This window comes from Haliotis rubra, unplaced genomic scaffold (genome assembly GCF_003918875.1).
Source record: "Haliotis rubra isolate DU_JTF1 unplaced genomic scaffold, ASM391887v1 Scf762, whole genome shotgun sequence".
Lineage (NCBI taxonomy): Eukaryota > Metazoa > Mollusca > Gastropoda > Lepetellida > Haliotidae > Haliotis > Haliotis rubra.
Window position 1 is genome coordinate 138,224 of NW_025767482.1, and position 27,567 is coordinate 165,790.

The 27,567-nt window shown below is 44.0% G+C and overlaps 1 protein-coding gene across 1 annotated transcript in view; it reads left to right on the forward strand.

The window, feature by feature from the left end:
• Positions 1-27,567, forward strand: part of LOC124260425 (rab-3A-interacting protein-like) — a 67,439-nt gene that overhangs the window by 24,736 nt on the left and 15,136 nt on the right. Inside the window, exons 4-7 of the mRNA XM_046694737.1 lie at positions 2,576-2,671; positions 3,977-4,054; positions 5,928-6,158; positions 20,812-20,940. Coding sequence (XP_046550693.1) covers positions 2,576-2,671; positions 3,977-4,054; positions 5,928-6,158; positions 20,812-20,940 — 534 coding nt within the window. The remainder of the gene's footprint in view (positions 1-2,575; positions 2,672-3,976; positions 4,055-5,927; positions 6,159-20,811; positions 20,941-27,567) is intronic.

The window sequence follows — 27,567 nt, forward strand, 5'->3', positions numbered from 1 at the left end:
ATCACATCTCCTGTATGACTGTTCGCCGGGTTGCTGCTGATGCGATGGTTGTGTTGGCCTATAGTCCTGATCACCAGTTCCACCTATCATGACTGTTCATCTCCTGTATGACTGTTCACTTCAGGTTGCTGCTGATGTTCACTTCAGGTTGTGTTGGCCTATAGTCCTGATCACCAGTTCCACCTATCACATCTCCTGTATGACTGTTCACTTCAGGTTGCTGCTGATGTGACGGTTGTGTTGGCCTATAGTCCTGATCACCAGTTCCACCTATCACATCTCCTGTATGACTGTTCACTTCAGGTTGCTGCTGATGTGACGGTTGTGTTGGCCTATAGTCCTGATCACCAGTTCCACCTATCACATCTCCTGTATGACTGTTCACTTCAGGGTTGCTGCTGATCGCGATGGTTGTGTTGGCCTATAGTCCTGATCACCAGTTCCACCTATCACATCTCCTGTATGACTGTTCACTTCAGGTTGCTGCTGATGTGACGGTTGTGTTGGCCTATAGTCCTGATCACCAGTTCCACCTATCACATCTCCTGTATGACTGTTCACTTCAGGTTGCTGCTGATGTGATGGTTGTGTTGGCCTATAGTCCTGATCACCAGTTCCACCTATCACATCTCCTGTATGACTGTTCACTTCAGGTTGCTGCTGATGTGACGGTTGTGTTGGCCTATAGTCCTGATCACCAGTTCCACCTATCACATCTCCTGTATGACTGTTCACTTCAGGTTGCTGCTGATGCGACGGTTGTGTTGGCCTATAGTCCTGATCACCAGTTCCACCTATCACATCTCCTGTATGACTGTTCACTTCAGGTTGCTGCTGATGTGATGGTTGTGTTGGCCTATAGTCCTGATCACCAGTTCCACCTATCACATCTCCTGTATTACCGTTATGTTCCTTAATGTAGTTCTTGACCCTTCCTGCTGAGTCCTGTTCTGGCAAATGTTGAGCCCTTGACTTGACTGATTCATTTCCCTCTCGCTAACCACTATCTTAGGGACTTTGCCACGGAAGAAGTCACCGGAATACATCAAATGGTCACTTGGTTGTAGCGCAACAACTGACAGTGCTGGCGAGAAGACAAGCATATACAGTGAAGCCCCGTTAGTCCGGACCCCGATAATCCGGATGTCTCGCCTCCTGGACGATTTCAGCTTGTTACCAATCTATGCCTATTTAATTTGCCTCGATAATCCAAAATTTGGTTTTCGGATCTGGACGGAAAGTAGCTGTAACCAATCAGTAAAATAAACAGTAAATTCCTTCACAGTCCAGACGCTGTAAGTCGTGTTCACGAACCGTAATAACACCTCCCGACGATGTTTACTTAACTGGCCTCAAACAATAAACACTCGGTGTCATGGAGTTGACAAGATGAACTCTTGTTAACTTTTGATAAATGTCTATTAAGGGTTGTTGTTTTACTTAGACATTAAAAGCTCCCGACTGATGATGCTGTACATTTATAGTTTGATTGGCACCACAATACAAAGGCGTGGATGGCAAGTGAGCTGGCCTCAAATTGGTTAATGTACTTTGACAGACAGCAAGTCACTTAAAGTGATTTTGCTTCTCGATTAACGCTGCAAGTCACAAGTGTGCTTAAATGTGACCAAATACTATGTCTCATATTCAATCGATGGATGGAGGAATAATCCAGAGTCGTGTCGCTTTTGTAATAGTAAGGGAAGTTGCTTCAACTTGGGTCTTGATTCTTAGTCCGGACGATTTGCAATCTGGACGAATTTGCTGAGAAACACAACCGTCCGGATTAACGAGGCTTCACTGTATCAATAATCATGTTGGTTCGTTGAAGTTGGGTTACTAATCATAACCACTGACTGAGAGCCCATGGCCACCTGTTTTACAAGATAAATCAGACCACGAGTGATATAGTCTAGTTAAATTTACGAGCTATTCTTAACACAGAGACTGAACAAAGACAGACAGGAATCGAATGCTACACACATCTTTGAAATACACAAAATCCTAAGATTTACTTCTTTTGGGAAAAGAGAAGGTGGTACCCTGCTCATCTACATCAAGAGGATTGAAGAGCTCACTGTTGATGGAACAGTAAGGATGTATCCAAAATTAGGTGCTGACCCACTGCCTACTGACATGCAAGGAAATAAATATGTGTCTGGATAAGGAAAATATGAATTTTTTGGATAAACATGATATTTTAAACTTATCCTGACTGATAGACACAGCACTTACCCAGCAATACCCATGCTACACTAATGTTGGCAAACAGCAGCAAATTGGCTCAAAATGGAGAGAGTGATGAGATCACCAAGTGGGTTGCTGGTGCGCATGTGCGGGAGGAGGCGAGTTTGGGTGAGATGTTTTACTGTTCTTGGGAGCAAGAACACAGAGGTTCCCACTACGTTTCGGGCAATAGGAGAGAGAATCAAATAAATAAGAGTCAGGATAACTATAAAATATCATTTTTATCCCCAAAATACATGTACTTTTTGCATGCAAACTGTTATGGGTTTTCTACAGCCACTTTGTAGTTAGGTCGAGACCTTTTCAGCCACCTGTCTTTGTTTTTTAGGACCTGCGTCTGAGAGATGAAGAATGTGAGAAGCTGTCCAAGGTTCGGGACCAGATGGAAGAAGAGCTTGATGATCTGACAGCATCTTTGTTTGAGGTGGGTTCTACTTGATGTGACCCGTGAAGATCCGGGGTAGAATAGGTCTTCAGCAACCCATGCTTGCCACAAAAGGCGACTATGCTTGACGTAAGAAGCGACAAACGGGATCGGTTGGTCAGGCTTTCTTGCCTTGGTTGACACATGTCATTGGTTCCCAATTGCGCAGATCGATGCTCATGGTGTTGATCACTGGATTGTCTGGTCCAGACTCGATTATTTACAGACCACCACCATATAGCTGGAATATTGCTGAGTGCGGCGTAAAAGTAAACTCACTCACTCTAGTTGATGTTATGATACACATCACACATGTAATAGCTGGAGATGTGATATATCAGTGTACATCACACATGTAATAGCTGGAGATGTCATATATCAGTGTACATCACACATGTAATAGCTGGAGATGTCATATATCAGTACACATCACACATGTGAATAGCTGGAGATGTCATATATCAGTGTACATCACACATGTAATAGCTGGAGATGTCATATATCAGTACACATCACACATGTAATAGCTGGAGATGTCATATATCAGTACACATCACACATGTAATAGCTGGAGATGTGATATATCAGTACACATCACACATTTAATAGCTGGAGATGTCATATATCAGTACACATCCAACATGTAATAGCTGAAGATGTCATATATCAGTGTACATCACACATGTAATAGCTGAAGATGTGATATATCAGTGTACATCACACATGTAATAGCTGGAGATGTGATATATCAGTGTACATCACACATGTAATAGCTGGAGATGTGATATATCAGTACACATCACACATGTAATAGCTGGAGATGTGATATATCAGTGTACATCACACATGTAATAGCTGGAGATGTGATATATCAGTGTACATCACACATGTAATAGCTGGAGATGTGATATATCAGTGTACATCACACATGTAATAGCTGGATGATGTGATATATCAGTGGAGATACATCACACATGTAATAGCTGGAGATGTGATATATCAGTGTACATCACACATGTAATAGCTGGAGATGTGATATATCAGTGTTCATCACACATGTAATAGCTGGAGATGTGATATATCAGTGTACATCACACATGTAATAGCTGGAGATGTGATATATCAGTGTACATCACACATGTAATAGCTGGAGATGTGATATATCAGTGTACATCACACATGTAATAGCTGGAGATGTGATATATCAGTGTTACATCCAACATGTAATAGCTGGAGATGTGATATATCAGTACACATCACACATGTGAAAGCAAGAGATATACCTGTGCCTCTTTCTTTGACCAGGAAGCCAACAAAATGGTTCAAGAGGCCAACGTGAAGAGGATGCATACAGAGAAGCTGCTAGCTGAGTCAAATCAAAAGGTTTGTGCTGAAAGAGGAATGTTAAATGTTATTGCCCAGTCTATTATTCTTAAGTTTACATGCAAGAATTTATAAGTTAAAGTCACTTGCTGTGTTGTTTGTTCAATACCACACTCAGCAATATTCCAGCTATGTGGTGGACCAGATAATCCAGTGATCAATATCATGTGCACAGATCTTCGCATTTGGGATATGATGACATGTGTCAGCCAAGACAGCGAGCCTGACCACCCCATCCGTCATCTCTTCCAAACAGCATGGGATGCTGAATACCAGTTCTAACCCAGACGCTGTGTTTCAGGCTGAAGTACTGTAGGCTGAAGTGGTTCCCAATGTTGTGTTTCAGGCTGAAGTACTGTAGGCTGAAGTGGTTCCCAATGTTGTGTTTCAGACTGAAGTACTGTAGGCTGAAGTGGTTCCCAATGTTGTGTTTCAGACTGAAGTACTGTAGGCTGAAGTGGTTCCCAATGTTGTGTTTCAGACTGAAGTACTGTAGGCTGAAGTGGTTCCCAATGTTGTGTTTCAGACTGAAGTACTGTAGGCTGAAGTGGTTCCCAATGTTGTGTTTCAGACTGAAGTACTGTAGGCTGAAGTGGTTCCCAATGTTGTGTTTCAGACTGAAGTACTGTAGGCTGAAGTGGTTCCCAATGTTGTGTTTCAGACTGAAGTACTGTAGGCTGAAGTGGTTCCCAATGTTGTGTTTCAGACTGAAGTACTGTAGGCTGAAGTGGTTCCCAATGTTGTGTTTCAGGCTGAAGTACTGTAGGTTCCCAAGTTGTGTTTCCCAAGTTGTGTTTCAGGCTGAAGTGTGTTTCCCAGTTGTGTTTCAGACTGAAGTACTGTAGGCTGAAGTGGTTCCCAATGTTGTGTTTCAGACTGAAGTACTGTAGGCTGAAGTGGTTCCCAATGTTGTGTTTCAGACTGAAGTACTGTAGGCTGAAGTGGTTCCCAATGTTGTGTTTCAGACTGAAGTAGTACTGTAGCTGAAGTGGTTCCCAATGTTGTGTTTCAGACTGAAGTACTGTAGGCTGAAGTGGTTCCCAATGTTGTGTTTCAGACTGAAGTACTGTAGGCTGAAGTGGTTCCCAAGACTGAAGTGTTGTGTTTCAGACTGAAGTACTGTAGGCTGAAGTGGTTCCCAATGTTGTGTTTCAGACTGAAGTACTGTAGGCTGAAGTGGTTCCCATGTGTTGTGGTTGGGCAGTGAATAAGAAGTACTGTAGGCTGAAGTTGTTGGCAAATGTACCTTGTTCCAAGTTGTATGATGGAATGTTGTGTTTCAGACAAAATACTCTTTGTGTGAAGTTGTTCCAAATATTGCAAGATGGCAATGTTGTGTTTAAGATTGAAGTTCAGCAGGCTGAAGTTGTTCCCAATGTTGTGTTTAAGATTGAAGTACTGCAGGCTGAAGTTGTTCCCAAAGTTGTGTTTCAATGTTGTGAAGTACTGTTCTGCAGGCTGAAGTTGTTCCCAGTGTTTTAGGATGGCAGTGTTGTGTTTAAGATTGAAGTTCTGCAGGCTGAAGTTGTTCCCAAAGTTGTAAGATGGCAATGTTTTGTTTCAGCAGATTGAAGTTCTGTTGTGTTTCAGGTTGAAGTTGTTCCCAATATGAAGTGGTGTTGTGTTTAAGACTGAAGTACTGTACACTGGGGTGGTTCCCATATGTTGCAGGTTGACAGTGTTGTGTATAAGACAAAATACCCTAGCTTGAAGTTGTTCCAAATGTACCTAGATGGGAATGTTGTGTTTAAGACAAAATACTCTTGTGTGAAGTTGTTCCAAATATTGCAAGATGGCAATGTTGTGTTTAAGATTGAAGTACTGCAGGTTGAAGTTGTTCCCAATGTTGAAAGATGGAAATGTTGTGTTTAAGATTGAAGTACTGCAGGCTGAAGTTGTGGCCTTGAAGCAGCTGGTTCTCACGTCAACACCCAGCTCCCCAAACAAGCATCTACATCCCCAGATTGCAGATGCCAAGGAGAAGAAAGTCAGCAAGCCATTCTGGAAGACACATCGACGGTCCACCAGTCACCACGAGTTTACAAAGGAGTCTCGACAAGCAGCTGAGGCACAGCAAAACCACAGCACCATACACTGCAAAGATGTGAGTCAAAAGGGAGTTAAACTTCAAACAAGAATTTTCATTGTTAGTAATTAGCTTGAAGGCGATGTGTCAGATGTATAAATAACAGTATCTTCTCCACATTGGGAATACATCAAATTTCAAAATGCAGCAGGTATATATCCATTCTACCATGATGGCAAGAGTGCTTTGAAAACAGTGCTCTCTTTCACCACATAATTACACATGGGTACAGAGATCAGCTGTCTTTTAGAAATTCTGTTAAGGTTTCCCAGGCAGTTATAAATGTAACAAATATCAGTTATAAATGTAACAAATATCAGTTATAAATTTTACTGAATTGTGTGTGTTCTGGAATGGTTTTCTCCATGTTCAATAAGCTGTTACATCACTGAGACCACTTGGAACACTTAGAGTTCTCGTTACACCAAAATACTTAACAAGATCAGCATAGATCATATGGGCCTTCTGTCAACTTAAAATAACCATTTTGCACATGCAGGTGGAAAGGCTGCCATCTTAGGTCCCACTTATACAATTATCATTTGTATTTATCCAGACAATGTCAGAGACACCTGACTCCTCTATTATCATTACTGGCTATTTACAATACTCAGTTTCACTTTATTTAAGAAATACAGTTCACTCTAACCCCATGTACAGTGTTCTTATCCTGACTCATGCTTATTGCTTATCTCCCTTCGACTGTTAAGTGGAAAGACTGCCTCCGTGGTGTAGTGGTTAGAGCTTCCGCCCGGAGAGCGGAAGGTCGTGGGTTCGATCCCCGACCACGTCATACTAAAAGATGTTAAAATATGGTACTTGTTGGTCCCTGCCTGGCGCTTGGCATTAATGGGTACAACAAGGACTGGTCGGCTCGGAGTCAGTATAATGTGTCTGAGTGGGGTATTCATGCTTCACTGCGGCATGGTATCTCAGTGGGCTAGCACTATAAAACCAGCTTAAGTCTGGGCTAGTACAAGCAGCCGCACATACACGTACACATGCATGCACGTCGTCATGTGAGCAAAATATTCTCAAGCACGACGTTAAACCCAATTTCACCTCACATGTTAAGTGGAAACTTGAATCCTATTCAATTCCCTGAAGCGATCGTACAATCATTCATTCAGAGTTACCCCCTTATTCCCACCAAAACGGTCCAACATGACCTGAGCCCAGCTCTCATCACTCTCTCCTTCATCGCCATAGCTGACGGTCGGGCGGTCTTATGGGTCGTCTTTGTGGCACATATCCTTATGTTTTCGGCCTTATAATCTAAATTAGTGGCCGGAATTGTATTTAGATTCATCACAATGTATTATATCATGTATATTTTCACTAAAATCTGTGTATTTACACTCCGTTGCAGGTGGGTGTTTACAAATGGTGGCATGCTAACAGTGCAGATTTCGTCTGTCTGCAGCCAATCCATGCCCTGTTTGCCTCTCTTGCTGCCTTCAGTCGTGCTCAAATATTGTGCTCATTTATCAACAGATTTGTTTAATAAATATTTACCCAAGGTATCAGATAAAGGAAAACGTATCAACAAGGCAGCAGTTGTGAGGGGTGATTCTCAGGCTACGGAGAGTGAGATGTCACAGCGCACTATGGAGAATTCCCCATCTCTGTCGCTCTTACAGAGACATCCACGCAATCTACTTCTTTGAGGAAGTCACCTCATAAGGAAGAGACTTGAACTACAGTGGTTGGTGAAGAAAAAGAGAGCGTCTAGATTATCTAAGAAATCTACATCTGCGAGATCTATGTCATCTACTCCATCTACTAGATCAGAGAGATCGTCGAATGCCCCTACAAGGTTCGAGAACGCCTTGTTATGTCTCGACAGATCACCATCGGTTCAAGAACCTCAGATCATCTTGATGACATCACAGACTACATCTACTAGTACATTCGTCTCATTGCTGATCGTCGTCTACGACATCAGGGTCGGCGAACCCTACTAATGATAATCAGCGCACTTCACCATGACTACCGTATTCTACTACCGTATTCACACATTTCACGAAAGGGTCCGCAAATCAGTCGACTGTGGCTTTACAGACGGAAAGAGAATTATCATATGAGGAAGAGTACTCTCAACAATGGAGATCGTCATCTCATCGTAATCATCAGCGAAATACATTGCAATCTTGCATGAACCCTTCGAATTCGATGAACCAAGCTGTGGATCAAGATTTTGTGGCTAGCATTACGTGCTAAGTAGTCTTGGCTAGCAACAAAGGTCGTCAGAGAATCAACAATCGATTACTCAACCTACACCTACGGCATCTATCACTTAGTCTGTCCACGAGGAAGCACCAGCTTCAGATACGAACGTCCATTAACCAGATGATTCAACTATATACCCAGACTCTGAAGTATTGTCTTGGCTGATGGCATACCGATATCTTTGCCAACTCACAACTGGACATATCATATCGCTGACAATCCCACCTATAAAGCCGATATCTCAGGTTTCATCGAACCTCCAGTCAGCATTCTCAAATGCTACTAGACGTCAAGGTTAACATACGCCAGCATTTAATGCAAGACAATTTCCATTACATAGTATGGAACCATTCTTCAGCGCGACGATTTTCATCTCATCAACAACTCCCAAGTCTCACATCTACATAGTAGAGGATAGGAAGTTGGCGAACCTAGATACTACTACTAGGCATATGTTCTTCGGACTAGCCAGATCTAGAGCTATCAACTAAGCCCAAATCAACAACTTCCAGAACCCCCCAAAAGAGACAGAGAGAATGATATTATCAGCACTCGTCACTCAAAAGAAAGATCAGGAGTTTATGTCCAATCACCTGGCATCTACATCGACGGATTGACTTTACTTCATCGACAAGGACTCCTTTCATCCTGCAGTTGGCCAGAATATCACATTAAGACCCTCTTACGTCAACCACGGGCAGCATCCACATTGTTTGATGGTGACATAAGGACAGCATCGTGGGAAGTATGCCAGCATCCACATTGTTTGATGGTGGCATAAGACAAGTCATCGCGGGAAGTATGCCAGCATCCACATTGTTTGATGGTGGCATAAGACCAGCATCGCGGGAAGTATGCCAGCATCCACATTGTTTGATGGTGGCATAAGACCAGCATCGCGGGAAGTATGCCAGCATCCACATTGTTTGATGGTGGCATAAGACCAGCATCGCTGGAAGTATCCACATTGTTTGAGTATGCCAGCATCCACATCCACATTGTTTGATGGTGGCATAAGACCATAAGAGCATCATGGTGGCATCAAGACCAACGGGAAGTATGCCAGCATCCACATTGTTTGATGGTGGCATCAGACCAGCATCGCGCGGAAGTATGCCAGCATCCACATTGTTTGATGGTGGCATAAGAACAGCATCGCGCGGGAAGTATGCCAGCATCCACATTGTTTGATGGTGGCATAAGACCAGCATCGCGGGGAAGTATGCCAGCATCCACATTGTTTGATGGTGGCATAAGATCCAGCATCACCAGCATGGGAAGTATGCCAGCATCCACATTGTTTGATGGTGGCATAAGAACAGCATCGCGGGAAGTATGCCAGCATCCACATTGTTTGATGGTGGCATAAGACCAGCATCAGCATCCACATTGTTTGATGGTGGCATAAGACCAGCATCGCTGGGAAGTATGCCAGCATCCACATTGTTTGATGGTGGCATAAGACCAGCATCGCTGGAAGTATGCCAGCATCCACATTGTTTGATGGTGGCATAAGACCAACATCATCGCGGGAAGTATGCCAGCATCCACATTGTTTGATGGTGGCATAAGACCAGCATCAGCGGAAGTATGCCAGCATCCACATTGTTTGATGGTGGCATAAGAACAGCATCGCGGGAAGTATGCCAGCATCCACATTGTTTGATGGTGGCATAAGACCAGCATCAAGGGAAGTATGCCAGCATCCACATTGTTTGATGGTGGCATAAGACCAGCATCAAGGGAAGTATGCCAGCATCCACATTGTTTGATCGCGGGGAAGTGGCATCAGAACATTGTTTGATGGTGGCATCAGAACAGCATCGGAAGTATGCCAGCATCCACATTGTTTGATGGTGGCATCAGAACAGCATCGCGGGAAGTATGCCAGCATCCACATTGTTTGATGGTGGCATCAGAACAGCATCGCGGGAAGTATGCCAGCATCCACATTGTTTGATGGTGGCATAAGAACAGCATCATCATGGAAGTATGCCAGCATCCACATTGTTTGATGGTGGCATAAGAACAGCATCGCGGGAAGTATGCCAGCATCCACATTGTTTGATGGTGGCATAAGACCAGCATCGCGAACAGCATCGAAGTATGCCAGCATCCACATTGTTTGATGGTGGCATAAGACCAGCATCGTTTGCGGGAAGTATGCCAGCATCCACATTGTTTGATGGTGGCATAAGATCAAGAACAGCATCATGCAGCATCAGGAAGTATGCCAGCATCCACATTGTTTGATGGTGGCATAAGACCAGCATCGGCGGGAAGTATGCCAGCATCCACATTGTTTGATGGTGGCATAAGAACCAGCATCATTGTTTGATGGTGGCATAAGGGAAGTATGCCAGCATCCACATTGTTTGATGGTGGCATAAGACCAGCATCGCGGGAAGTATGCCAGCATCCACATTGTTTGATGGTGGCATAAGACCAGCATCGCGGGAAGTATGCCAGCATCCACATTGTTTGATGGTGGCATCAGAACAGCATCGCGGGAAGTATGCCAGCATCCACATTGTTTGATGGTGGCATAAGAACAGCATCGCGGGAAGTATGCCAGCATCCACATTGTTTGATGGTGGCATCAGAACAGCATCGCGGGAAGTATGCCAGCATCCACATTGTTTGATGGTGGCATAAGACCAGCATCGCGGGAAGTATGCCAGCATCCACATTGTTTGATGGTGGCATAAGACCAGCATCGCGGGAAGTATGCCAGCATCCACATTGTTTGATGGTGGCATAAGACCAGCATCGCGGGAAGTATGCCAGCATCCACATTGTTTGATGGTGCCATAAGACCAGCATCGCGGGAAGTATGCCAGCATCCACATTGTTTGATGGTGGCATCAGAACAGCATCGCGGGAAGTATGCCAGCATCCACATTGTTTGATGGTGGCATAAGACCAGCATCGCGGGAAGTATGCCAGCATCCACATTGTTTGATGGTGGCATAAGACCAGCATCGCGGGAAGTATGCCAGCATCCACATTGTTTGATGGTGGCATAAGACCAGCATCGCTGGTGGCATCAGAAGTATGCCAGCATCCACATTGTTTGATGGTGGCATAAGACCAGCATCGCGGGAAGTATGCCAGCATCCACATTGTTTGATGGTGGCATAAGAACAGCATCGCGGGAAGTATGCCAGCATCCACATTGTTTGATGGTGGCATAAGACCAGCATCAAGGGAAGTATGCCAGCATCCACATTGTTTGATGGTGGCATCAAGAACAGCATCCGCATTGGGGTGGTATGCCAGCATCCACATTGTTTGATGGTGGCATAAGACCAGCATCGCGGGAAGTATGCCAGCATCCACATTGTTTGATGGTGGCATAAGACCAGCATCGCGGGAAGTATGCCAGCATCCACATTGTTTGATGGTGGCATCAGAACAGCATCGCGGGAAGTATGCCAGCATCCACATTGTTTTGATGGTGGCATAAGACCATGCATCATCGCGGGAAGTATGCCAGCATCCACATTGTTTGATGGTGGCATAAGACCAGCATCGCGGGAAGTATGCCAGCATCCACATTGTTTGATGGTGGCATAAGACCAGCATCGCGGGGAAGTATGCCAGCATCCACATTGTTTGATGGTGGCATAAGACCAGCATCGCTGGAAGTATGCCAGCATCCACATTGTTTGATGGTGGCATAAGACCAGCATCCACATTGTTTGGGAAGTATGCCAGCATCCACATTGTTTGATGGTGGCATAAGACCAGCATCAGCGGGAAGTATGCCAGCATCCACATTGTTTGATGGTGGCATAAGACCAGCATCACATTGAAGTATGCCAGCATCCACATTGTTTGATGGTGGCATCAGTATGCCAGCATCCAGTTTGATGGTGGTGGTATGCATCGTAAGTATGCCAGCATCCACATTGTTTGATGGTGGCATAAGACCAGCATCAGCGGGAAGTATGCCAGCATCCACTTTGTTTGATGGTGGCATAAGACCAGCATCGCGGGAAGTATGCCAGCATCCACATTGTTTGATGGTGGCATCAGAACAGCATCGCGGGAAGTATGCCAGCATCCACATTGTTTGATGGTGGCATAAGACTAGCATCGCGGGAAGTATGCCAGCATCCACATTGTTTGATGGTGGCATAAGAACAGCATCGCGGGAAGGGCAAGTATGCCAGCATCCACATTGTTTGATGGTGGCATCAGAACAGCATCACGGGAAGTATGCCAGCATCCACATTGTTTGATGGTGGCATCAGAACAGCATCGCGGGAAGTATGCCAGCATCCACATTGTTTGATGGTGGCATAAGACCAGCATCGCGGATGGTGGCAAGTATGCCAGCATCCACATTGTTTGATGGTGGCATAAGACCAGCATCGCGGGAAGTATGCCAGCATCCACATTGTTTGATGGTGGCATAAGACCAGCATCGCGGGAAGTATGCCAGCATCCACATTGTTTGATGGTGGCATAAGACCAGCATCGCGGGAAGTATGCCAGCATCCACATTGTTTGATGGTGGCATAAGAACAGCATCGCGGGAAGTATGCCAGCATCCACATTGTTTGATGGTGGCATAAGACCAGCATCGCGGGAAGTATGCCAGCATCCACATTGTTTGATGGTGGCATAAGACCAGCATCATGGGAAGTATGCCAGCATCCACATTGTTTGATGGTGGCATAAGAACCAGCATCGTGGGGGAAGTATGCCAGCATCCACATTGTTTGATGGTGGCATCAGAACAGCATCCAGCATCCACGCGGGAAGTATGCCAGCATCCACATTGTTTGATGGTGGCATAAGACTGGCATCGCGGGAAGTATGCCAGCATCCACATTGTTTGATGGTGCCATAAGACCAGCATCGCGGGAAGTATGCCAGCATCCACATTGTTTGATGGTGCCATAAGACCAACATCGCAGGAAGTATGCCAGCATCCACATTGTTTGATGGCCATAAGACCAGCATCGCGGGAAGTATGCCAGCATCCACATTGTTTGATGGTGGCATAAGACCAGCATCGCGGGAAGTATGCCAGGACAACAGAGATCAGATGCTCATCAGATCCATGCAGACGATGTATGTATCAACAATTGTCATGCCAGGGAGAATTTCGCTCGAAATGCCCAGGCATACAAAAGGCCAAGGACAAGAAAGCTTCAGGTCTTCGAGGAGGCAAATCAACCACTTTTTGTCGTCTATATGACAACTCAAGAGAATCTCCAGGAGAGGCCACTCATCAGGAAGCTCCCGCTCCTCTTATCAGTGAAAATCAGGTTCTGACCAACTTGGTTGTCCCTCCCTCAGTCATTCCGGTAGAACCCTCAACAGTGGGGGGATGCCTAGGTTACTACTTGGAAAACTGGAGAATTCTGCAAGACAACTACGTCATTCAGGTGTTACGCGAAGGCTACAAAATTCAGCTCAAGGCGATGCCACCTCTCACTGTCACACCACAGGTGCATTTTTACCCAGAACTGCAACACATCAATACAAGACACTTGATATGGATGTGCAACTTCTTCATCATTTACCCGATGAAGGGGCAAGTATTAGCACAGAAACGTGGTGTGTGAATAATAAAGAAATTGCACATCCATATCAAGTGTCTTGTATTACCCTACCAACTTCTAAATGCTTATCAAACATCTGCAATGCATCAAACTGACAGAAGTCAACAAATCACTACTGACAAAGAACGCAATAGAGCTTCTAGATCAACAGTCTTCCAGTCTTCCTAGTATCCAAAAGAACTCCAAAGAGAAGTTCCGCTTCATTTACAATATGAAGCGTTTCAACCTAGACTATCTACCAACAATATGAAGCGTTTCAACCTAGACTATCTACCAACAATATGAAGCGTTTCAACCTAGACTATCTACCAACAATATGAAGCGCTTCAACCTAGACTATCTACCAACAATATGAAGTGCTTCAACCTAGACTATCTACCAACAATATGAAGTGCTTCAACCTAGACTATCTACCAACAATATGAAGCGCTTCAACCTAGACTATCTACCAACAATATGAAGCGCTTCAACCTAGACTATCTACCAAATACCAGAGAAATTCAAGATGCTTCATCTACCACAGCTGAGACATCTGATAACACCCAATGATTATTTAGCCAGCATAGATCTGCAATATGCCTATCTGCACATCCCTATACATCCGGACTCGAAGAAATATCTACGATTCCTATACCAAGGAAAACACTACCAGCGGAGGGAACTACCCTTTGGAATTTCCTCGACCCTGTGGCTATTTACATGTGTGACAAAACTCATAGTGGTGTTTCTACATCAGAAAGGGGTTTGCAGCATCTTCTACCTAGACAAGGACATTCAGGCGCATCAATCAGCAAATCAACTCAGACAACAGCTAGTCGACTATGCAATTACTAACTCAACTGGGATGGTTAGTCAATCGGATGAACTCGGAACTACATCCATCAGAGGAACTAGAATTCCTTGGAATCAAATTCCTCACCAGAGAGAATCACATAGTAGTTCTAGAGGATCGGTGGGAAAGCATACAAAGTTGTCTACACACCACTTTGAACGAACCTCAACTGATAAGAAATTGGCATAAACTGTTGTGCCACTTCACGTCAGCACAGAACCAACGCTGAGTCTACCAGATTGGCCCAATCTACTGATACATCCTCACCCAAAACAACCTGACGGCAAGCCGACAGGGCTCCAGCTACACGCATGGAGTGTATTACACAATGACTGAGGAGACCCGTGAAGGTCCAGGTTAGAATATTGGCCTTCAGTAACCTATGCTTGTCGTAAGAGGCAACTAACAGGATCGGGTGGTCAGGCTCGCTGACTTGGTTGACACATGTCATTTGTTCCCAATTGCGCAGATCGATGCTCATGTTGTTGATCACTGGATTGTCTGGTCCAGACTCGTTTATTTACAGACCGCTGCCATATAGCTGGAATATTGCTGAGTGCGGTGTAAAACTAAACTCACTCACTCACTCACACTGTCTGAGGAAATCAGAAAATTCTTCTAGAGCTGCAAAGGCAGTTACACTGGCCTTGAGACGTTCAATGATGATTAATGGAAAAACTTTGATCAGTTTACTACATGTAAAGGATTCTCAGCTGTGAAAGCTACACATCCTCAAGTAGCAGAATATCTGTGCGATCTGAGGTCAACCAGACTTGTGAAAGGATCGACACTTTCAACTTACCTGGCGGCGATCAGCTCAGTCATCACAATGAACTCGGGAGTTAAACTCACCAAAGTTCCAGAACAGACACAGGAGAACATGCTGCAGTTCACCTGGGACTAAGATGGGACTTAATAGCTAAGAATCAACTACCTGGTCAACCAGATCGTCAATTTCATGTACCAGCACTGTGGTCAGTCCTTGGACATCGAGACACAGAGGACTTGTCCCTATGCCCATTCAGAGCCTTGTAAAAATCTAATTACAACGGTCTGCTACGAGAAGGAGAAAGTTCAAACGTCTCTTCTTTCCATTATCATCCGCCATGACTATTGAGGTTTCTCGAACCACAATTACTTTCGGGATCAGAGCTGTCATATTAAGAGCCTACAAAGCAGCAGGCCTAGCTCCACCAAGATCTAACCCACACGAAGTTAGAGCATTAGTGCTACATGGGAATTGCTCATTATCATCCATCATCGAAGGCTGCTTGTGGAAATCTGACACAGTGTTTGCTACCCACTATCTACAAGATATTGCTACAGAGGATGTATCAGGCATTCACCAGTTCAGTCCGCTTGTAGTGCTCACACAGCTAACGAATCCAGCCAGACATTGAGAAACTCACGCTAATCATGCTGACTTGTAGACGCTAGGCATCTGACCCATTACCACCAGCAGAGTCCACGCCTACCTGTCTTACTTGATAAGTCAGAGCTTGAGAGATATAAACTCTGTTACGTAATAGTCCTTACTTAACTAATTGGTTGCGATTCCAGTTTCAGTAATAGTCCTTACCTTAACATATGGGTCATTCTAAGAATCTAGATGTACAGTCATCCCTCGAAATAACATTCTTCGAGATACCGCGGATTCGGTTAAACCACGGGGTAATCCATGGCTCCAATAAAAATGTTGCCCAGGGATCACACATCTTCACATTATCGAAAACAGTACATCAACAAATCCGCTGTTGAGCTGTGGTTAATCACGTTGTTAACTAGTGAAATTCAGTGCGGTTTGCAATCAACAGTGTTTATCGTACATATCCATGGTTTTCAGATGCTGAAAACATGCAGGGTTTTCTCAATAATAATCAGACGAACAGTGAAACATCGTAATAACTGATAAAAGACAACTTTATCATAAAGACATGCAATCAGCCGAATACTTACAATGTTTGCTGTGATGCAACACACCGCGTTATTGCGCGGGGTACATTAAATGCGGATTAAATGCAATCCCATTTTCATTCATTAAAACTGTTTGCAGTAACAACGGAGAAACCGTGAGTGAAATGGCATTACCTTATTTCATACAACTTCCGCTTACCACATTCGTGAGGGTCCGTTTTTTGCTCTTACCGCGATAGCACCAATTTCACTTTTTTCTCAGCAATCGCAAACAGATTACAGCCTCGTCATCCATGGACCACAAGACCCACGCTATTGACTTATTGAAGTCATATTTGACAATTAATTGCCAACATTTTGTGTTTACAATCAAAGTAAAGTCAGCGTGAAGTCAGCGGTGACTTGTCAAACTGTCTCCTACGCAAAATGTATCCAGCCAGGTAACCCAAAAAGCTTAGCCTATGTTAATTATTATGTTAAATATGTTAGAGAAAACATGCATTATACTTATACGATAGCAATATATGATATCTCTGTAAAAATAACTGCTTAAGATATAAATTATTCTGATAATGGAATAGAAATTCTGTGATGTTATGTTACCAGATCGTTTTAACTGAATCACCGGTACATTGGACCAAAACATCTGTGCACAGCTTATTTCCGGCTTAGTTGAATAACAGGTAGCATAACAGGAACAACAATTGAATTATCATGTCTAGTGATGTTTGATTGCAAGGTTCCTGTACATACGTCTATTTTCGTTTACACCTCGTTCTTTTTCACCTCCAACAATACGATATAGTTTCGACAGGGCACAATACACGAAATAACAGTTTTGTTATGTCCATGGAAAATACGATTTTACTTGGCCTTTGTTCAGCGTTATGTAATAGTTACAAGTTTACAACTTTTTGCAATTTATTGTGTTTTATGTTGCCTGTATGTGTGAGTTTACGTGAGGATGTATTCTACAACGAACATTTCATTCAACACAAACCAAATATTTTTGTTAATTCACCTAGTCTTGCTGTCAAATTACATACTGTATTATATTGTTGGATTCTCAGTGCTCACTCAAACCCAAGCCAACATGGCAGACTGGATATTGTGGACACTAGAGACTTTCTCTTGTCATACTCTCGATATTCATCAGTGACTGGCTTTAACTTGTAAGAAGGGACATATACATATGGTGTACGCGCCTGTAAATCCCGGCCACCACTCCCCAGTATACTGATGTCAAATGTGCGATCTCTAAAGAACAAATCCGATGAACTCACAGCTAATGTCCGCTGTACCAATATGGGGACAGTGGTATGATTTGTTTACCAGAGAAATGGTTAACACCTGATATTGATAATGATGTTCTTCATATCGATGTGTTCAGATCCCCGTTACAGTTGGATAGACAGAAAGATTAAAACGGAAAATCACAGGGCGGAGGAGTATGTATGTTGTGTATCGAAACTAGTGCAATAATTGGACCATGAGAATGACTGTAATGACACTTGATTTGGAATTACTATCTGTGTCGTTCCGACCATATTACCTTCCAAGAGAATTCGGCCAAGTGTTTATTGTGTTGATATATATCCCCCTATCCGGCTGCTACGACAACTAGGCAAGTATATGATCACATCCAGGAAACTGAGAACCTGTCTACAGATGCTCTGGAATTCATTTTGGGTGACTATAATGGAGCTTTGATTGCACAAACTGGGACAGTTTACTTGAGCATGATGCCACGATTGATAGCAACGTGGACGTGATTACCAGTTACATAACCTTCTGTCTGGACAATATAGTACCTGTGAAAGAAATTAAGATTTACCCGAACAACAAGCCGTGGGTTACAAAAGATCTAAAACATCTGCTCAACATGAAAAAAATAGCTTTTATGAACACGATGCAGTCAAATTACGTGACCTACAGAAGGATTTAAAGATTCAAATAAGGCGAATAAAGACTCTTTCAAATCTAAACTGGAGAATAAGCTACACCGAGGGGACATGCGCAGTGCTTGGCAACACATACACACTATAACCAGATGTGGAAAATGTAAAAATACTATCGAAGTTCCTGATGAAGCCAAAAATGCTGAACAGCTAAATACATTTTACTCCCGCTTTGTCAACATTGACTTTTCCCAGTGTTTAAATGACGTCATGGATTCTATTCCAACTACAGAAGAACACACACCAATATCAGAAGAGGAAGTGCTTATCGTCTTCAAGAGGATAAATGCACGAAATCGCCCGGATCGGATAACATGAATAGTAAGATTCTCAAGGAATGTTGTTTGAACGATCGTTCAGTGATCATGAAATTCCCGCTATATGGAAACTGTCAAAGATCACCCCGGTTCCTAAATTGCCCAAGCCACTTGAACCTAACGACTATCGTCCAGTCGCTCTCGCATCCATCATTATGAAATGCTTTGAAAGAATTGTGCTGTCTCGTTTACTACAAGATGACAGAGACATTCAAGATCCATTCCAATTCGCGTACCAAGCGAGGCGAGGAGTAGAGGATGCTACAACAACACTGTTGAACGCAATATATACGCACACCGACACGCCAAAGTCATATGTTAGTGTTATGTTTGTTTAGTTCCGCATTCAACACGATTCAACTGCACCTCCTGATTCAGAAACTGTGTGAAATGAATGTGCACCGCAATACGATTCTGTGGATATAAGACTTTCTGGTAAACAGAACACAGTGTGTGAGGGTAAACGGAACAATATCTGCCCATCAAACCATCGTTACCGGTGCGCCACAAGGTTGTGTGTTATCTCCAGTTTTATTCATATTGTATAACAATGACTGCAGGAGTACAGGAAATGGTACACTCTTAGTTAAATTTGCTGCTGATGCTGCTTTTGCTGGACTCATCACCAACTGTGATGAAACTTGTTACCGTCGTGGAATATCAAATTTCTCTGACTCGTGTAACAAAACTTTCTTGTTCTAAAGACTAAAAAGACAAAAGAAATGATAATAGACTTTTGGACTAAGAAGGAAGATTTACTGCCTGTGACTATTCATGACTGTGATGTAGAACTCGTGTCAAACTATAAGTATTTGGGAACTGTTATAGACGATAAGCTGAACTGGAACAAGGATACGGACAGAATCTATGCTAAGTGCCAACAACGCCTGTACTTTCTGAGAAAACTTAGATCGTTCAATGTTAGCACATCCACGCAAAGTGTTCTTTGTTTATCCATTGAAGTGTGGTCGGGGGCTCTCACAATAAAACAAAGAAACAAATTTTCCAAAATAATAACTCAAGCAGGCAAAAATGTCATGTACCACCTTCGAGGACATCACATGGTTAGGCCAGCGGCAAGTCAGAAACCTAGCACACAAAATTTGTACAGATTTGAACCACTTTCTTCATCCCGAAAATAAACTTCTTCCTTCTGGACGTCGCTATCAAATTCCCTGCTTCATGCTAAAGAGAGCCACCGACTCATTTCATTATGAGGGGACAGACGAGAATGGCGTAGTGATGTCAATATCGCCTGATAAAGTACTTTGATCTTTCAGCGAAGCATCTTAGAATACATGATACTGACTGATAGATTCAGTCTTAGAATACATGATACTGACTGATAGATGCAGTCTTAGAATACATGATACTGACTGATAGATGCAGTCTTAGAATACATGATACTGACTGATAGATGCAGTCTTAGAATACATGATACTGACTGATAGATGCATAGTCTTAGAATACATGATACTGACTGATACTGACTGATAGATACTGTGCAGTCTTAGAATACATGATACTGACTGATAGATGCAGTCTTAGAATACATGATATTGACTGATAGATGCAGTCTTAGAATACATGATACTGACTGATAGATGCAGTCTTAGAATACATGATATTGACTGATAGATGCAGTCTTAGAATACATGGTACTGACTGATAGATGCAGTCTTAGAATACATGGTACTGACTGATAGATGCAGTCTTAGAATACATGATACTGACTGATAGATGCAGTCTGTTCACAGATGGGAGTCTAATGATACCAAAATTCAGAAAGAATACATAAAGATATTTAGTCATTCTTCTATTAAATAATTTTATTTGTGATTTCAGTTTGACACTGCATGTTATGACCAGTTCCTGGTCTGGAGACAAGACCCTGTGATGGATCGCTCTAGGCCCTTTCTTGCCAGGATGATGATGGAGGACATTATTCCATGCCTCAACTTCTCAAACAAGAAGGTGGGTGGAACTGTATCAACTGTAAAAGGGACTTTGTGTTCTTATTTGGAGGAGCAGGGTCTTCAAGAAAACTAGATTAGAGCCTAGTCCTTCCATCAGGGAGAAAGATACCTTGACACCTTGTTAGATTCTTGTTCTTCCACCAGGAGCTATCTCTCTATGTTAAATCCTTGTCCTTCCACCAGGAAGCTGTCTCTCATTGATAGATCCTTGTCCATCCATCAGGAGCTTTATGTCCTTGTTAGATCCTTGTCCATCCATCAGGAGTTGTCTCCAATTGTTAAATGCGTGTCCTTCCATCAGAAGCTGTCTCCCATTGGTAAATGCTTGTCCTTCCATCAGAAGCTGTCTCCCATTGTTAAATGCTTCCATCAGGGGCCTTGTTTCCTTGTTACATCCTTGTCCATCCATCAGAAGCTGTCTCTCAGTATTAAATGCTTGTCCTTCCATCAGAAGCTGTCTCTCAGTATTAAATGCTTGTCCTTCCATCAGAAGCTGTCTCTCAGTATTAAATGCTTGTCCTTCCATCAGAAGCTGTCTCTCAGTATTAAATGCTTGTCCTTCCATCAGAAGCTGTCTCTCAGTATTAAATGCTTGTCCTTCCATAAGAAGCTGTCTCTCAGTATTAAATGCTTGTCCTTCCATCAGAAGGTGTCTCTTAGTATTAAATGCTTGTCCTTCCATCAGAAGCTGTCTCTCAGTATTAAATGCTTGTCCTTCCATCAGAAGCTGTCTCTCAGTATTAAATGCCTGTCCTTCCATCAGGGGCCTTGTTTCCTTGTTACATCCTTGTCCATCCATCAGAAGCTGTCTCTCAGTATTAAATGCTTGTCATTCCATCAGAAGCTGTCTCTCAGTATTAAATGCTTGTCCTTCCATCAGAAGCTGTCTCTCAGTATTAAATGCTTGTCCTTCCATCAGAAGCTGTCTCCTATTAAATGCTTGTCCATCCATCAGAAGCTGTCTCTCAGTATTAAATGCTTGTCCATCCATCAGAAGCTGTCTCTCAGTATTAAATGCTTGTCCTTCCATCAGAAGCTGTCTCCCATTGTTAAATGCTTGTCCTTCCATCAGAAGCTGTCTCTCAGTATTAAATGCTTGTCCTTCCATCAGAAGCTGTCTCTCAGTATTAAATGCTTGTCCTTCCATCAGAAGCTGTCTCTCAGTATTAAATGCTTGTCATTCCATCAGAAGGTGTCTCTCAGTATTAAATGCTTGTCCTTCCATCAGAAGCTGTCTCTCAGTATTAAATGCCTGTCCTTCCATCAGAAGCTGTCTCCCATTATTAAATGCTTGTCATTCCATCAGAAGCTGTCTCTCAGTATTAAATGCTTGTCATTCCATCAGAAGCTGTCTCTCAGTATTAAATGCCTGTCCTTCCATCAGGAGCTTTGTTTGCTTGTTAGATCCTTATCCTTCCACAAGGTATCTGTCAGACATTTCAGAGAGTTTCTTGTAAAATTCTGTAGAGTCCAAAATGAATGATTTAGCAGATTTACTTAATGGGGCAAGCACTCAGGTGTGGTGTTGAGCAGTACTATAGAAGACAGTTTTCACGGGAACAGATCAGGAGGCGAGTTTTGACAGGGTTCTTGTGAATTTTCACTGTTGCTCTGGGATACGGAGGTTGGGGATGCAATACTGAGAGTTCATAGTTATCACAGAGTGTCTTAAGGCAGGCCTTGTGTTGTCGTTGAAGTTTTGCGGTGGGTTCCTTCTTGATCTTGTAGGTGGTTGGGTCCTGCAGCATGTTGTCCACCATGGAGTGGAATTGGGGCTGGTCTAACACAACTGTGGCCCTACCCTTGTCTGCTGGAACAATGACAATGTCTGGATCTTGCTTGAGTTGCTTGATGGCCAGTCTGTCGGATTTGGTGAGGTTGGGTTTTTGAGGTTGTGCCTTCTGTAGGATGTTGCTGATCTGGTGGCGGATGTACTCCACTTTGCCCCCAGGAGCAAGTTGTTGCAGCCCCTTCTCAGTGTTGGTGATGAACAGATCTGTGTTGATCTTGGGTGGTTTTGGGGCAAACTTGAGTCCTTTGGCAAGGGCACTGGTTTGTTGTGAGGTGAGCTATTGCTAGGTTCACTACAGTCTTGTTGGTGGAAGAGGGTTTCTTCTTCTCGAAGTTCGTGGAGGAGTTGTTGGAACTTCTTAATGTTTACCAACTAAGTAGTCATCAAAAAGTGAAATGCAAAATTAGGATTGTTTAATACATAAACTTAAAACAGGTTTCATTGTGGATTTTATTTTTTCATGTGTCATTGTCATTAGTCGGAAGTCCTGCTAACTTTCACACCTTTGCTCACAATCAAGTAGCAGGCTGAAAAGCACAACCTTTGACACAGATTTTCATCAGGATATGTCCATTGGACTTGATCATCATCAATGTCTCAAAGGTTGTGCTGTTCAACCTGCATCTGTCAGGCCTAAATGTCTTCCCTGCAACACTGAACAGCCTCTCAACTGGGGCTGACGACGCAGGTATAGCCAGCTATTTATTAACATTCTAAAGGATTTGTCAACTTAGATTTATGGCTTATTACATTTCAAGATTATAACAATAGGACTACAGTTCAGTAATATTTTGAATATCATATCCTATGAAAAATAAACAAAGAGGCCATTTTGATAGGCACTTGACTAATAGTACAGTTATTCCCCCATTTCCTCAAATACTACCCTAAATTCAGTTATGCGGGTCTGATTCCCTTTGTTTCACAAATGTGCAGATGGTGATGGTTACATGCCATTCACATGGCTTGAGTTAACGGCAGTCTTATTTATATCTAAATATTGATCATGAATTTATTTCAGACAAGTTTTGAACTAACTAAAATCTAGCTATTTGACTAACTTTAGTATTCTTTATTGTCTGTTGTGTACATTATCATGTAAATGATGGAAGAACTGTTTGTGTCCTACCTCTGTCAATAAAAATGTTCAAACAAACATGTATAACTTTCATCATCAAAGTCAGTGTGTAAATGAACACTTTATGGTATTAGCCATATCATTCATGGGTGAAATCATTTTCAATACATCTCTAACTTAACATTTTAGATATATAGAAATTGCACATGAATTGCGAAATTCAAATAATAACAGAGCACTTACCTGCAGCTGTGTCAAGAAGATGGAAGTAGCTTTAAGGGATCCACATATGAAAGAACCACATGTCTTGCACTTGCCCTTAAAAGTCTGAGAAGGGATGCCATCAACTCTCTGTTTACTTGACATGGTAAACTGTTTAAAGAGAAAACTCAACTCTGTGGCAAACCACCAGCTTTACTATTCAGTGAAACTATAATGATGTTAAACTAATAGATTTTCATAGAGATCTTCCTTGGGGTACATGTGTGCATTTTCTGCGACTGAAAATGTCATGTGACTGTTGTAACAATGTTACTATACTGCCCCCTACCTCATAGAGTTACCTTCCCACCATGCATGCGGGGTCAGCCGGGTAAGCAACCAAGCCCGAATCATTCTTTCTGCTGTCACGCACCGTGTTCACATGTGCTGATTTGACTGGATTGTAAGATGTCTGAGACTTCAAATACTGTATGTATATTGTCTTTATTCGTACTTAGGAAAAGGCCAGAAAGTTTTATTGACTTTGCAGTTGTTTGTGTCTTGTTTTATGTGACTTATTGTTGTATTTTATGCTTTTTGTCTGCGTGGTTTACATACCTTTTTTGCTATTCCATGGGAAATTTGGCGTTGGTACGTGTTTGCAGCTTGTTTATTAAAACAATTGCTTCATTTGTGTCCCTCCTGCACGTATGTTGTTGCGTGTTATAGTGTATTTTGTGTGCCATTAGCGTCATGCTTTGCATGTTTGCTTTCAGGCGTTTACTGCATGATCTGCATGCAGACAAAATATCCCTCCACAAGATGGGCATGATGCCTTTGCTGTTTGGAGAATGCTGGCCAGGGTGCTGTGAACTGTGTCCGGGTTTCACGCCTAAAGCTTGGAAACGAAGAGCTGCCAACTTTCTCTTTTTCAAAGAGCTCTGTGAAGCAGGAGGTAACCCCTCCCTCAAATGCAAAAAAGGCCAAACATAGGTCAAAAAGTGCGCAGGATAAGCCTGTGTCTAATTCTCAACCTGCTGTTACCAATCAGCCTTCCGTTAGTACACAGCCTTCCTTTGATATGTCTAACATTGATCCCTTGCCTCTTTGGGTCCGGCTGTCTCGGCTCCGATGGTGAGGGAGGGTTCACGCCCAGTCCCTTGTCCATCTTGGCTCGTGGACCGTTGAGTATACCCGGGTTACCGGTAACTCCGACCACTCGAGCATTACCCTTGAGCACAGGAGCCACTGTTCTGTCAATGGACTCTCGGGAATCTCGGGACCGGAACTCTGTTCCATGCGTGGAGACCGGAGCAGAGAGTTTGCCGGGTTCTATCTTTCCCCTGGCTTCCTCGGGACGGACTTCGTCCGGGTCTGTGGTCACTCCTCCTTCGGGGTTGGGTGGGGGTGGGGTGTTTATCGCGACTCTGGCTCGGGTTCGGAGGCTGAGTCCATGGAGGTCGGGAATGCAGAGGAATCTGAGGGAACTTTTCGTTTTTCTTCGGCCTTATGGGAGGTTCGCCAGCACATCGGCTAGGTTCTCCCTCAGGCTGCAGTTCCACTAGAGCATCAGAGTTCGTCTGAGTTCCGCCTTTTGTGGGAGGCTATTCTCTCATCACTGGTGCAAGATGTTGTCGACCCCTTGCTCGCTGGGTCTAGGTTTGCTTTGACTTACCAGAGCTTGTGAACCGCTACCATTTGGGGGACGATGCGCTTTTCTACGTACTGGTGGTGGATGAATGCGTATATACCTTGGTGACCCGCAGCTAAACATGGTCGGCTGATTCCATCGTTTCCCCACTCGGGGACCCCTCTGCGTGCGGCGTATCAGAGCTATGAGGGAGTCTTCCGAAACGCAAGTCAGCAGATCAGGGTAGTGGTCCATGGGGCGTATCTGTCCTCACTTGAGAGATCTGTCCTGGAACCGGATGCACACACTGGCAACGTTTCACCGAATGCGGTTCTGCTCCAGCATCTTACCGAGGTACAGGCATACCTGACGATCATTACGATCGGCGGCGTCACAGCAGACCTTGCTGGCCCTTCCGTTTAGGCTGTGGCACAGCAGGTCATTCCGTGGGCGCAGCAGGTCATTCAGGAGGCTGCAGCTGCAGCAACCTCCTTTAAGGACTCTAAGGCCTTGTTGGAGCAACCGCAGGTTTCTTGCCCCCGCCCTCCTGCTGCGATTTCCTCCTCTGGGGCGAGTCTGCTGGTTGGCGTCTGCCACTAGGCAGGGGTAGGAGAAGGGGCCGCCCTGCCAAGGGTGGAAGCAAGGAACAGGCTCCTGCTGGTTCGCCCAGTAGGCTTGCAGGTTCCTACGTCAGGTCCGTCCCTGTCGGTTGTTTTGCAGGGGACCACCCACGTGCTTCTGCCTGATATTCCTCTAGGTGGCCGCTTCTCTCTATTCTGGTTGGAGTGGGAGAAGGCAACAAACAACCCGTGGGTGCTGTCCACCATTTCTGTCAGCCACTTGCCACAATGGAAGCGAGGCCCACCGGCATAAGGCGCACTCCCGTGCTGTCCCGCGACCAGGTTCCGGCTTTGATGACCAAGTCCGCCATAGAGCGTGTTCCACCAGGAGAGGAAATGTCAGGTCTATACTCCACGTACTTACTCGTTCCGAAGAAAGACGGCGGTTTCCGTCCAATACTCAACCTCAAGGGGTTGAATAGTATGATAGAGGGTCCGTCCTTCAAGATGGAGACACTTCGCTCGGTGATCTCATCTGTTCAGCACGGTGATTGGCTGACGTTGATCGACCTAAAGGATGCGTATCTTCATGTGCCAATACATCCCTCGTTCAAGCGTTTACTTCGCTTTTCGTTCAACGGGATTTGTCACCAATTTCGGGTGCTCCCCTTCGGCATATCTACTGCCCCCAGGGTGTTCACCAAACTTATGTTGGTGCCGGCAACATTAGCACGGTTGCAAGGAAGGCATTGTAATCCTTACCTAAATGCCTGGTTGCTGCGGGCACTAACTCAGCCAGCGAGTCTCAGACTAAGACTCTACCCATGTGGTGTTAGATCTTCTAGTCTGTCTGGGGTGGATCGTGAACCTCAAGAAATCCGACCTGGTATCCACCAAGGACTTGTTTTTTCTAGGGGCGAGATTCACAACTCATCATGGTCTGGTTTCCCATTCGCCCGATCTTATCACCAGAGTGCGGGAGATGGTGTCTTTGTTCCTCTCATGTCCCCAGGCCCCGGCATGGACATGGCTCCGGTTGCTGGGTTCACATGGCAGCTACCGTCTCTGTAGTGTGGCAGGCACGGTTGAGGACACAGCAGGCTTTGGCTTGTCTGTGGGCTCTCTCGGAGGATCTGGAGAAGTGTCTCACAGTTCCCAGGTAGTTATTCCCTCACCTTCACTGGTGGACCGATGTCGGGAATCTATTATGATAAGGGTCTTGAGTCCAAGTGAGGGTTCCGTTGATACCCCTTATCTAACTGGCGTGCTGGTCTGCTTGGGGGAATTAACTCAGCAAAGTGTCCGAAGTCACAAGAAGCTAATCACAATTTTATTTACAAGGACGGAAGAACATGGGGTGGCCA